The sequence below is a fragment of the Dendrobates tinctorius genome, unplaced genomic scaffold, assembly GCF_039654945.1.
Source record: "Dendrobates tinctorius isolate UK_male_01 unplaced genomic scaffold, ASM3965494v1 ptg000045l, whole genome shotgun sequence".
Taxonomy (NCBI): Eukaryota; Metazoa; Chordata; class Amphibia; order Anura; family Dendrobatidae; genus Dendrobates; species Dendrobates tinctorius.
In genome coordinates, this window is record NW_027361713.1 from 7,801,190 (window position 1) to 7,816,979 (window position 15,790).

General features: G+C 43.9%; 1 protein-coding gene across 1 annotated transcript in view; it reads right to left on the reverse strand.

The window, feature by feature from the left end:
- The window catches only part of ITPR3 (inositol 1,4,5-trisphosphate receptor type 3), a 580,258-nt gene that overhangs the window by 307,770 nt on the left and 256,698 nt on the right, over positions 1 to 15,790 (reverse strand). The window contains exons 24-25 of the mRNA XM_073575604.1: positions 14,820 to 14,877; positions 14,573 to 14,735 (exon numbers count right to left, since the gene is read on the reverse strand). Of these exons, the coding sequence (XP_073431705.1) occupies positions 14,573 to 14,735; positions 14,820 to 14,877 (221 nt within the window). The remainder of the gene's footprint in view (positions 1 to 14,572; positions 14,736 to 14,819; positions 14,878 to 15,790) is intronic.

The window sequence follows — 15,790 nt, forward strand, 5'->3', positions numbered from 1 at the left end:
CCACGCCCGCCTGTCCTGTGTCTCAAGCCGTGCCCGCCTGTCCTGTGTCTCAAGCCGTGCCCGCCTGTCCTGTGTCTCAAGCCGTGCCCGCCTGTCCAGTGTCTTCAAGCCGTGCCCACCTATCCTGTGTCTCCAAGCCGTGCCCGCCTGTCCTGTGTCTCCCAGCCGTGCCCGCCTGCCCTGTGTCTTCAAGCCGTGACTGCCTGCCAGTGTACCAAGCCGTGCCTGCTTGCCCTGTGTCTCAGCCGTGTCCGCTTGCCCTGTGTCTCAGCCTGCTTGTTACTCACACCTGTCCATTTGTCCTGTTCCCGAGTGGGATCAGCAGCCACAGCCAGACACCACCCTGGAGTGGCACCCGGCAGCTACCTGCCGCACAAGCCTGACCTCACCATCAGAGGCTCCAGTGAAGACCGAGGTAGCTGCCGTAGTTATGCCCCTTCCAGGGTAGTCTGGTTTGTGGCACAGTGGGGCCACAACCCCCCGGCTCACGCCATTCAGCCAAGGCGTGAGCGTGACACTCCCTCAGCCAACGTTCAATAAACTCAGTAGGATTCTTCCCCTCTGTTTTTACCGTCAGACCCACTATACGGAGGTTATTCCTTCTGGACCTGTTTTCCAGGTCCTCATTTTTTGCAGCCAGTTCCGACAGTGCCTGAGCAAATTTTTTCTCAGCTTTCTGCAACTTTACTACATGGTCTTACGCCGTGCTCACCCTCTCCTCTACTGCACCCATGCGCTTATCCACCTTCAGCAGAGCAGTATTTATGTGAGCCATTTCACCTTTTACCTCCTGCATCTGCAGGGATAAGGTATTTAGGGTCTGCTTGCACGAGGAGACCAATGTAAAGACATCCCACAGGTTCGGCTCCCCTCCCGGCATCTCTTCATTCTGAGCCTCTGTCACCACGGCCATACTGCTCCCCATTGCCCATTTCTGTACCTCAGTATCTCCTTCAGAAGTCGCTTACTCCTCTTCCTTATCCGATCCATCTCCTTCTGGTGTTTCTGCCTCCTCCGCAGCATCCAATCGTGCCTCAGCATCCACCCGTGCGAACTGCTGGAGCTTTGCAGCGGCCGCCATGTGCTGCTGACATACGGCGTTAGCCTTTGTTGCTTCCTCCCTGGCCGCGGCACCATCTTGGATGGCTCCTGCCTCTCCTCCACCCGCATCTCGCTGCCTCTGTCTGTCATCTCTCCCTCTGCAGACCGCCCGACCGGCACTCCTCCGTTCCCGGGACCTTCAGGCGGAAGTCAGCACTTGATTTAGAGCAGGCAGCGAGACCTGCACAGGATTATTCGCTCAATGGCAGCGGGAGCTCTCTCCTGAGCGTCCTCTCACATGGCCAGCTAGGACACGCCCCCCACCCCATTTAAAATACTTACGGTTTTGGTAGTCTAAATTATGCATTGCCTTTCGTGTGTCAATGTGTCCGCTACTTCTTTAGTCTCCAACAATTTTTGTTTGTTAATGGGAGTAACGTTGGATTTAAAGTTCTTATATGCTTGTGTCACCAACTTTTGTGTTTATATGGCGTTTTCCATTAATTTATCTCTAATTTCTCTCCCTTTTCATTGGGCTCACCAAGCTGGATCTAAAAGTCACAGGGGCATGATCTGATATATGGATATTCAAAATATCTGATTGGAACACCAATGCCAGCATAGATGTTCCTAGCAACCAGCAGTCCAACCTAGCATGGGAGTTGTGCACGTGAGAGTAATACGAATAATCCGTCTCTATGGGATGGTGCAGTCTCCATATGTTATGTAACCGGTGTGAGGTATGGACCTATACAGTAGCACATCAATGGCCTCACTGAAGTCCCCACATACTACTAATTTGGTAGTGTCACAGTTCCACCCCTCAGGGTGTCTGGGATGCAGTTACTGACAGCTCGGCCATGCAATCCGGTACAAGGGCATGCTGAAGCTGTGCTGTCAGTACTTTGATTGACAGCATGGCCATCCAGGCTGATTCAGGAGCGTGCTGAGCTGTCGGTGTGTTTACATTCCCCACCTCTGGGGTAGTAGTGTTCCCGGGTCACAGATTATCTCCCAGTCTCTAGCACACTCTCACATATTCATGTGCCAGTTCAGGGGGTTACCAAGTCTGTCTCACTATTGTCCCGAACTGTCTATAATCAAAGGAGCCTCAGGGCTCATTTTGCCTGAATCATCCAGCCTTTATCTATTCCAGTACTGCTCCCTCACGCTTCAGCATGGGGAGGGAGGGAATGGCGCCTACACAATGTCGACTCACCTCCAGCACTCACCAATTAGTCGTCAGGGCCTTCTATTTCCTCCTGCCTTTCATACTGCCGCCAGGCACCCGCAGGTGGACACCGATCCGGTCCACAACCCTGTGCTCCTCTGAAGACCTGGTGAGTAGCGTGGTCCTCGGTGTTCTCACTCCCTCTTCTGGAGTTCTGCTGCATTGTATGGTGCTATCTGCGCCTATTGACCCCGGGGTCTCTGGAGAGCTGGGTCTGTTAGTGGAGACCCTTGTCTGGTCCTTATCCAGGCTTTTTGATGCCCGTTTAAGGGGATGGAGAGGGATTTTTCTCCACAGCCAGGGAGCTCTGTTAAAATGCAGTCATTCCGTGGCTTCGCCTTGTCGCTGTGTTCTTGAGGTAATTTTGGTCAACCGGCAACTCCTAAGAAGCTTCATCACTGTTCCATGTTTTTGACATTTGTGGATAATGGCTCTCACTGTAGTTCATTGGAGACCCAAAGCTTGAGAAATGGCTTTATAACCTTTTCCAGACTGATAGATCTCAATTACTTTGTTTCTCATTTGATCCAATATTTCTTTGGATCACAGGATGATGTATAGCTTTAGAGGATCTTTTGGTCTACTTCACTTTGTCAAGCAGTTCCTATTTATTTCTTGATTGAGAACAGTGTGGCAGTAATCAGGCCTCTATATGGCTAGGGAATTTTAACTCAGCTTCCCATGATGTGATAAACCACCGTTAATTTATGTTTAATCACTTTTTTCACATAGGGCCCTGTAGGTTTGGATTTCTTTTTCCATTAATAAAGACCTTCATTTAAAAACTGCATTTTATGTTTATCTTTGTCTAATATTTAAATTTATTTGGTGATCTGAAACATTTAAATGTGACAAACATGCAAAACAATAGGAAATCACAAGGGAGTCAAACACTATTTCACATAACTGTGTCAACTAAAACTATCACCTTATTCAGGGGCTATGTTGCATTTCATAAATGTTTATGTAACCCCCTGACTCCCCCTGTATACACCCCAAAAACCTTTTTAAGTTTTCCCACGCTGTATGGTAATCCGATCGGTCCAGTCCGATGGGCATAGTTTTGAACCTCTCCATCCCTTCCCCTAGCTGCGGCTCGCCATCCTCCTCCTTTATTTGAAGTGGATGACGCCTCACGTTGGCTTTGCACTAATGCAGGCGCATGCACACTTATGTTTCAGCTCTGCCCGCAGTAAGGCAAAGCATAGCGTGCAGGCGTGAGCTGCGATTTCCATGCGCAGACACGAGATTTTGCCCGGCAATGTGGATAATGCGAGGCATCATCCTTGTCAAATAACCCCTTCCCGACATGCACCGTACATATACTGTTCTGCGGGAGGTGCGATGCCTGGAAATGGCAGCACTGTCCAAATACTGCTCTTTGCGGGAATACACCTCCCACAGAGCAGTATATATACGGTGCCGCCATTTCCGGGCATCACGTGTTGACGGGGTTAAGATCGCTGCTGTCCCTGACAGCAGACCATCCCTGTATATCGCCCCGAGGGTCTGTACCGCCCCCCGCATCGGTGATCCCTGTGATTGGCTGGTCAATTCTGACCAGCCAATCACAGCAATATGTCAATAAAGTTAAGGAAAAAAATAAAAAACATGTGACATACTATGGCACCAATCACAGCCGTCACAATGGGTGGGGTGATCACGACATCACCTCACCTGATTAACTCCTTTGGTGCTAATTGGCTGAACAATAGATTTTGGTGCCAAAGGGATTAATCTAAAATTGCGATCACCGCCCTGCACACCATTTTTGTCTCAGATTTGGTGTGCAGAGCGGTTGTATAGCCCCTCTCTGTACCGGATTCAAAGATTCAATGGTGGCCAGTGTGATCCCCCTGCGATCTCCTGCCTCCAACTGCAGCGTCCATCTCTGCTGAGATCCTGCTTTGATCTGCCTTCTGTGCTGTGTGCTGTGTGACTCATTAGTGATCACAGCAGCAGGGGCAACTCCCACATCCCTATCCCTGTCCCCCACATCCCTGTTCCAGTACCACCTATTCCCATTGAATTTTTAGCTCTTTTTTTGCGCTTTTTCTCATGTGCACGGCATCCTGCACAGAGCATTTGTGCTCTTCCTGTGTCCGCAGAGCTCTGCTCGGTATCACTGCTGATCAGAGACTGCGCCACGGGACGTATTCTTTTTTTAGCTAGTTAGTGTAGTGGATGTCGCAGTGTAAGCAACGCCCGATTTAAAAAAAAAATAATAATAATAGTGGTTAGTACAGCGTAGTTTTAGAAGTAGCGTAGCCGGCGTCACAGTGTTAGTGACGACCAAACTTGTTTTAGAAAAAATAAAATCGTACAGAGTAGTTTTATAGGTAGCGTGTTAGTACAGCCGGTGTCAGTGTTTGGTGACGTCCTATCTTGTTTTAGAGAAAAAAAACGGTATAGCGTAGTTTTATAGGTAGGGAGGTAGCATCTTTTTTTGCATAAAAAAATACTGCTATCACCAGGTATTTTCTAGTGCATTAGGGGAGCGTACGTCACATTGTTGGTGGCGTTCGTTTTTCTTTTGTAAAAAAAAAATAATTAGTTGCGTCGAGTCAATTTTTAGTGAGTGCATTAGGGGAGCGTATGTCACATTGTTGGTGATGTTCTATTTTCTTTTGCAAAAAAAATAATTAGTTGCGTCGACTAAATTTTTAGCGAGTGCATTAGGGGAGCATATGTCACATTGTTGGTGACGTCCGTTTTTCTTTTGTAAAAAAAAATTATTTGTGTCGGGTAAATTTATAGGGAGGGCATTAGTGTAGTGAATGTCTAATTTTTTTTTTATACAATTTTTTTTTTTTTGCATCTGATTTTTCTTTTAATTTTTTTCTTCTACATTTTATCTCTCCACTCTTTTTTCTCTCTGTCCTTTATAATAAATAGTAAGAAGGAAAAGGTACAAAACTGTACAAACTGTGTGAGATTACCTCAGGGTACACCCACAGATTCAGGCTACGTCACACGTAGCCAAACTCTCGCGGAAATTACTGCGAGAATTCCGGATTCCATTCCGCGGGAAAATCACATTTTAAATTCCTGTAATTTTCCCACGGAAAAACTAGCGTTTTGCAAGCGTAATTAGCTTGCAGAAGGCTAGCGTTTTCTAAGCGATCTGTAGCATCGCTTGGAGAACTGATTGTCAGATTGGTCACCCTCGTTAAACATAGTGTTTGACGAGTGTGACCAACTTTTTACTACTGATGCTGCCTATGCAGCATCAGTAGTAAAAGATAGGATGTAAAAAATAATAAAAAAATAAAAAATATTGTTATTCTTACCTTCCGGCGTCCCGCGCAGCCTTACCGCCTCTCTCCACGCTCCCGGTCCCAGTAATCCTTTGCGAGAATGACCGCGATGGCGTCCGTTCTCGCTGGATCACGACGTCTCACGGTCATTCGCGATGTCGCGCTCCGACGTCATCGCGAATGACCGCGAGACGTCGCGATCCCGCGAGAACGGATGCCATCGCGGTCATTCTCGCAAAGGATTACTGGGACCGGGAGCGTGGAGAACGGCGGGAAGGCTGCGCGGGACGCCGGAAGGTAAGAATAACAATATTTTTATTTTAATTCTATTTTTTACAGGGATATGGTACCCAGAGCCCGGAGGACAGTCTCCTCTCCTCCGGACCGTGGGTACCATCCGCAAATGTTCTGCTTACTTTTCGCATTGTGTGCACAGCCACATGCGGAAAGTAAGCAGAACAATGCATTCCTATGGGTGCGGGATCGCCGCGATTCCGCTATATTAATGAGCATGCTGCGTTTTTTACCGCAAAGCGATTCCGCGTGGAAAAAAACGCAGCATTAGCACAGCATTGCGGAATCCCATAGGAATGCATGGGATGCTTATTTTTCGCGGCAAAATCGCGCGTTTAAAACCGCAGCGGAATCGCAAAAAAAACGCTACGTGTGAACTCAACCTTAGGGTCTATGAGGGTAAGGACACCCAGATTTACCCCCCTGAATGCCCCCCTTTTCTTGACCACCATACATCGTAACAACAGCACCCTTGCTGCTGTTCGTGGGATCATAACACAAGTCCCAAAGCCAGATTGTATCTTGGATTACAATCGGTACATGGGGGTATGGATCTTTCAGATCAAGTCCTCAAACCATACAGTGCCATGCGAAAAGCCATAGTATGGTACAAAAAAATTGGCTGTGCACATTGTACAGATGGCACGGTAAAATCCTTTTGTGCTGTACCGATCTGCAGGCAATCGTTCAGTTTCAGGAGGTAGTCATCAAGGCCCTAATGTTTGGCACTCAGGGAGGTGATAGTCACAGTACTTCTGAAACTGATAGTGCCCGTATTGTCCCAGGTCAACATTTCCCAGGAGAGGTTCCCCAAACAGAGAGGAAAGAACGATCACAAAAACGGTGCAGAGAGTGCTGCAAGAAGGGAATCCAAAAGGACACAACTTACCATTGTGAAACCTGCCCTGAGAAACCTGGCCTTTGCATTAAAGATTGCTTCAAAGTGTACTACACATCCACAAAATAATAAAATTTGTTTTTACCCTGTTGACACAACACACTTTTATAATCTGATGTATTCTGCACAGCTTACACATACCCCCACATTATAAATTCATACAACGGTAAAACTAAAAGCAATATAATCATTACTATGAAACTATGCTTCTAGATCAGGCCTGGGCAAACTGCGGCCCGCGGGCCACATCCAGCCCCCTGAGCGTTTCTGTGCGGCCCGCTGGCACTCACAGCCAGAAGGCCGGAGAAGGACTGGTTTATGAGTCTGATGTTTCTCATAAGCGACTATAGCCCCGCCCCCATCTTCTCATTGGTGGATGCGGGGCTGCTCAGTTCCTGGCTTGCAGAGAGAGCTGGTGAAACCTGTGCAGGAGGCAGAGTGTCAGGAAAGGAGGAGGGAAGCACAACTACAACACCCATCTGCTGCACATAATGGGGGCAAGTGGTTTCTCAGAGGAGCACAGATACAACCTGGGAGGCAGCATCCTGTCTGCTGTGCTGAGGAGATCACAGCACCTGCGTTGCCTTTCACACTGTGGAGTGAAAGTTGTGGGGCTGTAGTTTATGTTCAGCGAGAGCAGCTAATGATTAGCCACTAAATCTACCTGTATCTTCCTGGCAGCTGATAGAAGATAAAACACTGGGGCTGAGCGTACTGAATATAGGGTGCAGCAGTTAAGTGCCCCCCACCTCACCTCCACTACATGCAGCCTTCAGATGGGATATTCCATGTGCTCCCCAAACTGCTCTTCTGCCCCACCATGTACTCTGCTGCCTCCTCACCTTTGTATATGAGGGTTAACCCTTACCTCCCTCTTTGCTCCCAGTTTGTACTGTTGTATGTCCTGTGCAGGAGAGGCAAGGGTTAAGTCCCCCATAGTGCTCCTCCCTGTGATCTGTGGCTTATCACAACCACTCCATAGACTGCAATAAGGATTCCCATCCCCTCCTGTCAGCCCCTGCCCCATATGTAATGTGGATCTTTGCATGTGGAATAGAGGTGGGGAACAACATTTTTCCAATGTTCCGCCTGTTGAAGTCTATGGGTGTGCAAAAATAAAAAATTGGATGCCATATGAATAGTGTTGAGCAATACCATCCGATATTGAGAAATATCGGATCGGATTGGATCGGCCGATACCCAAAAAGTATCGGGTATCGCCGATTCCGATACCGGAAGTCCCATTCAAATTAATGGGACAGAAATATCGGAATTAAAAAAACCTCTTTCTTTACTTGCACATCCTGTTCGAGTGGGGGAAGAGTGTGGGCGGTGCGTGGGCGGACACTGTGAGTGTGTGTGTGTGCGGGCGGGGTCTGTGCGGGCCTGCCGGGGGTCTGTGCGGGCCTGCCGGGGGTCTGTGCGGGCCTGCCGGGGGTCTGTGCGAACTGCCGGAGGTCTGTGCCGGCTGCCGGGGGTCTGTATGGGCCTGCCGGGGGTCTGTGCCGGCTGCCGGGGGTCTGTACGGGCCTGCCGGGGGTCTGTGCCGGCGGCCGGGGGTCTGTGCGGACGGCCGGGGGTCTGTGCGGGACTGCCGGGGGTCTGTGCGGGACTGCCGGGGGTTTGTGCAGGCTGCCGGGGGTCTGTGCGGACTGCCGGGGGTCTGTGCGGACTGCCGGGGGTCTGTGCGGACTGCCGGGGGTCTGTGTTGGCCTTCTGGCGGTCTGTGCGGGCCTGCCAGGGGTTGTGTGTGTGTGCAGGCATCGTCCGATGGGACTACAAGTCCCATCGGGCGATGCCTGCTACAAGGACAGTGATGGACACATTAGCCAATGATGGGACAGTAGTAGTCCCATCATCCGGCTAATGTGTTGAATGTAAAAAAAAAAACCAAAACATACATACTACATACATACTACATATATACAACATACATACAACATACATACTTCATATATACTTCATATATACTACATTCATACAACATACATACATACTACACACATACTACATTCATACAACATACATACATACTACATACATACTACATTCATACAACATACAGTACATACATACTACATATATACTACATTCATACAACATACATACTACATACATACTTCATATATACTACATAAATACTACATATATACTACATTCATACAACATACATACTACATACTACATACATACTTCATATATACTACATACATACTACATATATACAACATACTACATATATACTACATTCATACAACATACATACTACATACATACTACATATATACTACATTCACACAACATACATACATACATAGTACATACTACATACATACAACATACATAAAGCATGCTACAGACATACTACATACAATACATTCATACATTCTTACAATACATATAGACATACAGTACATATAACAGAGTACATACTCACCATCACTTGTCACTTTGTTCCCCGAAGCCAGTGTCATCTATAAAAAAATATGAAAATAACAAACAAGCAATATACTCCCTGATCCGCAGAAATCCACGAGTGGCCCACGACGATCTCCCATGGAGAACAGCAGCATCAGCTGTGCGACCGCTCTCTAGGGGCCCCAGGAATCCAATGACGGGAGGTAGGTATCCTTCCGCACTGTATTCCTCTGCCACTGTAAAAAAAATAGTCCCTAGTCTCACTTTTGGCATTGCTGTGTGAGAAAGTTCCCACGCAGCTTTTGCCATAAAGTGAGACCAGTGAACCATAGTAACCTCTCAGTGATGTAGTGCAGGAGATCGTCGTGGAATACTCGTGGATTTCTGCGGATCAGGGAGTATATTGCTTGTTTGTTTTTTTCATATTTTTTATAGTGAGATGACACTGGCTTCGGGGAACAAAGTGACAAGTGATGGTGAGTATGTACTCTATGTTATATGTAGTGTATGTCTATATGTATGTATTGTATGAATGTAATGTATGTAGTATGTATGTAGTATGTATTTTGTATGTCTGTAGCATGTTGTATGTTGCATGTATGTTGTATGTACTATGCATGTATGTTGAATGAATGTAGTATGTATGTAGTATGCATGTATGTATGTTGTATGAATGTAGTATATATGAAGTATGTATGTAGTATGTATGTATGTTGTATGAATGTAGTAAATATGTAGTATGTATGTAGTATGCATGTATGTATGTTGTATGAATGTAGTATATATGAAGTATGTATGTAGTATGTATGTATGTATGTATGTTGTATGAATGTAGTATACATGTAGTATGTACTATGTATGTATGTTGTATGAATGTAGTATGTATGCAGTATGTATGTATGTTGTATGAATGTAGTATGTATGTATGTATGTTGTATGAATGTAGTATATATGTAGTATGTATGTTGTATGAATGTAGTATGTATGTTGTATATATGTAGTATGTATGTAGTATGTATATATTGTATAGACCCCCGGCAGCCGGCACAGACCCCCGACAGCCGACACAGAACCCCGGCAGTCCGCACAGACCCCCGGCAGGCCCGGACAGACCCCCGGCCGTCTGCACAGACCCCCGGCAGCCGGCACAGACCTCCGGCAGGCCCGTACAGACCCCCGGCAGGCCCGTACAGACCCCCGGCATCATGATGCGCACAGACCGCGCATCATGATGACATAATTTCAGCAGCCAATCACAGCCACAACAGTGGCTCATTGCATTATGGGAACTTCCGATTCCGGTATCCGATATTGTAAAAATATCAGTACTCGGTATCGGAATTCCGATACAGCGAATATCGGCCGATACCCGATATTTGCAGTATCGGAATGCTCAACACTACATATGAATCATCGGTATAGCATCCAAATTTTTTCGAATACATTTCCATTACTAACACAGGACACTATTTCTTCTTTAAAATTGTATTCATTTCTGATGTCTAAAAATGGATGCCATAGAGATGACAGTACAGATGGAAAATTATCTTTTTCTGGATGAAAATCATTTTTTTTTTTATACACTCATGTAAACTTCATCACATAAGCAACTGCTTTTATAAAGTGATGAAATTAATATTATGCAGAATTAAAGGGTGATCCGAAACCAAAGGTGACTTTCATACTAAATTTAATTCATAATCTAATCACTTTTCTAATATATTTAATTTAATAAATTTCTACCATTCTCACTCTACTCTAATTTCCTTTCTGCTTGTGTTTTTTTTTGTTGTTTTTTTTTACTTCCAATGGCATTTTGTTTGAGAATCCCAGTGCTTTTTGGGGTACTCACACGGGACATCATGAGGGGGAAGAGGCTGTGGTCACTGCCACAGCCGCTTTCTCCTTTGAGCCAAAGAGGGAGGGCACTGTCACTGTGCATTCAAAGGAATATAGGAATATTGCCTTCGGAGCCCTGTCGTGCGCCCAAACAGTAGTTTTCCTCAACATATGGGGTATCAGCGGACTCAGGAGAAATTGCGGAACAACTCTGGAGGACCATTTTCTCCTGCTATCCTTGTGAGAATAAAATAATCATTGCTAAAAGATAATTTTTGGAGAAAAAATGTGATTCTTTTTATTTTCAGGGCTCTACATTATAAACTTTTGTGAATTACCTGGGGGTTCAAAGTGCTCACCACACAGTTAGGCGAGTTTCTTGAAGGGTCTAGTTTCCAAAATGGGGTCAATTGTGGGAGGTTTTCCAATGTTTAGAAACATCAGTGGCTCTTCAAACGCAACATGGTGTCTGCTCTCAATTCTAGCCAATTTTGCGTTCAGAAAGTCAAAAGTTGCTCCTTCCCTTCCAAGCCCTGCTGTGCACCCAAATAATGATTTTCTCCCACATATGGGGTATTGGCCAACTCAGGAGAAATTGTGCAACAACTTTAGTGGACTATTTTCTCCTGCTACCATTGTGAAAATATAAAAATCGTTGCTAAAAGATCATTTTTGGGGAAAAATGTGTTTTTTTATTTTCAGGGCTCTACGTTATAAACTTCTGTGAAGCACCTGGAGGTTCAAAGTGCTCACCACACAGCTAGATAAGTTCCTTAAAGGGTCACTTGTGTGGGTTTTCCAATGTTTAGGCACAGCAAGGGCTCTTCAGACTCGACATGGCGTCCGCTCTCAATTCCAGACAATTCTGAGTTCAAAAGTTAAAAGATGCTCACTTCCCTTCCAAGCCCTGCCAAGTGCCCAAACAGTGGTTTTCCCCCCACATGTGGAGTATCAGTGTACTCAGGAGAAATTGCGTAACATCTTTTGTGGTCCATTTTCTCCTTTCACCCTTGTGTAAATAAAAAAAAAATGGTTGCTGAAAGATTATTTTTGTGACTAAAAAGTTAAATGTTTTTTGCTTCAGCTCCTGTGAAGGACCTAAAGAGTTAATAAACTTCTTGAATGTGGTTTTGCGCACCTTAAGGGGTGCAATTTTTAGAATGGTGTCATTTTTGGGTATTTTCTGTCATATAGAACCCTCATAGTGTCTCCAAATGTGATGTGGTCTCTAAAAACATGGGCTTGTAAATTTTGTTGAAAAAAATGAAAAATTGTGCTGGTCAACTTTTAACCCTTAAAACTTCCTGACATAAAAAATGTTGGTTCTGATGTAAATTAGACATGTGGGAAATGTTATTTATTAGCTATTTTGTGTGACATAACTGTCTGATTTTTGGGCATAAAAATTCAGAGTTCAAAAATTGCTAAACTTTCAAAATTATTGCCAAATTTCCAATTTTTTCACAAATAAATGCAAGTCATATCAAAGAAATGTTACCACTATCATAAAGTACAATATGTCACGAGAAAACAGTCTCAGAATCAGTGGGATCAATGGAAGCTTTCCTGAGTTATTACTTCAAAAATGGACAGTGGTCAGAATTGAAAAAAATGGCCTGGTAAGGAAGGAGAAAACAGGCTTTGGGGTGAAGGGGTTAAAGAAGGAGGACAGTGAGCAGCAGCTGGTGGGGAGGATGGATAGGCCCGAAACCACTCCCATCAGACCCAATTGACCGGATTACCATACAGCAAGGGAGAACTTAAAAAATGTTTTTACAGGGTATACAAGAGGAGTCAGGGGGTTATATAAGCATTTATGGAATGCAGCACAGGGGCTCATAACGTGATAGTTTTAGCTCATATATCACAAAACTGGTTCCCTTTAAAGAACGGGGCTTGGCTAGTAGTGTGTGGGCTGCCCAGAATGGAAAGAGTCAGAAGGGGGTATTGCTGAGGCTGATCGGTATCACCTGATTGTGAAGGCAGTAGGTGATGTAACAAGGTCCTTTGAGTATATGACAATATTCCACAAAAGGTAGAAAATCATTTGCCAACTTATCAGACGTTAGGCATTATACCAAAATTTGTTCTAACAATCAAAAATACTCTGTCTTGAAGTACAATCTCAATTCCAGAAAACTTGGGATGCTCTATGAAATAAAAGAAACAAAAGTGAAGTGATTGGGAAATCTCTTTTAGCCATGTTTTAGTCATTCATCACATCAGAACATAGAACATGAGTCAGAAGTTGAAAGTTAGACATTTTTCCATTTAATTTGAAATTTGCATTTAAATAGAAATTGATGGCAGCAATATATCTAAAAAAAGTTGTGAATGGGCTAACAAAAGGCTTGAAAAGTAAGTTATACCAATGAAAACAGCTGGAGGGTCAACTTTCAAATAAGCCACTTGACTGTGAGGAGTAGTATGTTAGATAGGCAAAGTCTCTCAGAAGTAAAGATAGTCAGAGGTTCATAAATCTGTGAACAAATGCGTCTAAAACTGTGAAAAATTTCCAGACAAATGTTCCTCAATGTAAAATTGCAAAGTATCTGAATTCCCCACGATCTACAGTGCATAATATCATAAACAGATTCAGAGATTCAGTAGAAGCCGATGTGCATAACGGACAAGGCTGGAGATCAATATTGAATTCTCGTGATCTACGGGCCTACAGGCAGCACTGCATTAAACCAGGCATGAATCTGTCATGCACATCAATGCCTGGACTCACAAATACTTCCAGAAATCATTGTCTGTGAGCACAGTTCGGCATGCAATCCACAAATGTAAGTTAAAAGCTCTGTCATACACAGAAAAGTCACATATCAAGAAAATCCAAAAAAGGTGCTGTCTTTGTGTCTCTGAAAAGGCACTACAGAGATTTTAGAAAAACATGTGCTCCCATCCGGACAATGTCTACTTCAGGGAAGAACTTACATATTTCAGCAAGGCAACACTAAACCACATACTGCATCCATCACAACAGCATGGCTTGGTAGAAGAAGAGTTGAGGGTGATGAACTGGCCACCTGCAGTCAAGGTATTTCGCCAATAGAAAACATTTGGTGCATTATGAAACAAAATATCCTACAAAGTTGAGCCAAGACTATTGAGCAACTAGTATCCCACACACAAGAATGGGACGACATTCCTGAAACTCCAGCAATAGTCTCGTCACTTCCCAGATATTTACAGACTGTTGTAAAAAGAGAAGATGATACTACACAATGGTAGACATGGCCTGCCTCACTTTTTTGAGATGTGTTGCTGCCATTATTTGTAAAACAAGAACCAGACTCATGTTCATGTTTTTACGCTAAACTCTGTTTGCTCTCCTGTTTTGCCATTATTTGTAGCAGACGTAATTTTTTTTTCAAATGAAATAGAAAAATGTCTAACTTTCAACTTCTGATCTATGTCCTATGTTCTGATGTGGTGAATAATACATAGCTGCAAGAAATTTCCAAATCATTGCATTGTTTTCTTTCCATTTTACACAGAGTTCCAAGTTTTTTGGAATTGGGGTTGAACAATAGTGTTGAAGTTTCTATCTGTTTTACCCTCTGATAACCTCTGCTCAGTTATTGATACCTGTTTGAAGGTGTGCAGCACTTCTTGTCGTTGGCTAAAATGCTTGAATAGAAGTTGTAGAGATCCTGAGATTAAAGCTGGATAGTCATTCATGGTCAACTGTATGAGCACTCGCAGAAACATTCTGCCGCCTTCATCGTCCACCTCCAACATGGAATTCTTCCTGCAGTAATATAAGAAGAACTGTTAGGCACCGATGCAGCAGAGAATACTTCTGGATTACTCTTTTAAATGCAGTGACTCTTACCCTACACAAAACATAGCTTCTGCTTGTTCTCCAATGCGCTCTAGATTTAGAGTAGCATCTGTAAAAGTAAGAACATCAACATGTATAATTATCACAAACTATAATACTAGTACCTATATTACCAAATAACCTCCCGTTTTTAAAATTATATTACATAAGATTATCTTTCAAGTCTTGGCTTATCGCATTGAATGACTATTACATGACTTTAAATTTGCCTTAAAGAAACCAACATCTAAGCAAACCCACTCCTCTCTAACCATGCATGCAATCATAACTAAGAGTGCGTTATTATTTATTTTAATAGTGGCATGGGGACATGTTTCTGGCATAAAGCCCCGATCCAGTTAATGAGTACCCCTTGCTTGATCCTTCTATCCAATAAAAGTATACAAAGGAAGCATCAAAGACATGACATTGTAAGCATAATCTACAAAAATATAATGATATTAATAAGGATGTTGTGTGTGGGGAGAAAGGCTGATAACTATTACCAACTACATGGAACGGTTTGCATAATGCATGTCTCTTTGTCCCGGTTAGGCCCCATTCATATTACGCTTTTTGAATATTTGTCACTGGAATCCATTAGAGATATATGTCAATAAGCTTTCAAATAGCTTTTAGGACATACATGCTTAAACGGATGCATTACAGCATGTGTGTAATGGATGTCTAATCGTGTAATCTATTAACTATAGACTATAATGGCATTTGTGTGAAAACATATTGAAAAATATATGATGTCATTATAGTCTATGGGTGATGGATTCCACTGTTAGGCAACTATCACATCCTCCATTTAATGTACATTTCAGGCCTTTTCCTGATGTATACACTAAACATAAATGTGTGGCAGTCCTGTCATTGATCTATGATAGTTCTCGGCGGATCTCGTAGGTTAGCACAATTTTAATCTAATGGGTGATGGCAGTTAACACTACCAATTCAGCACATATTAACTGAATGGG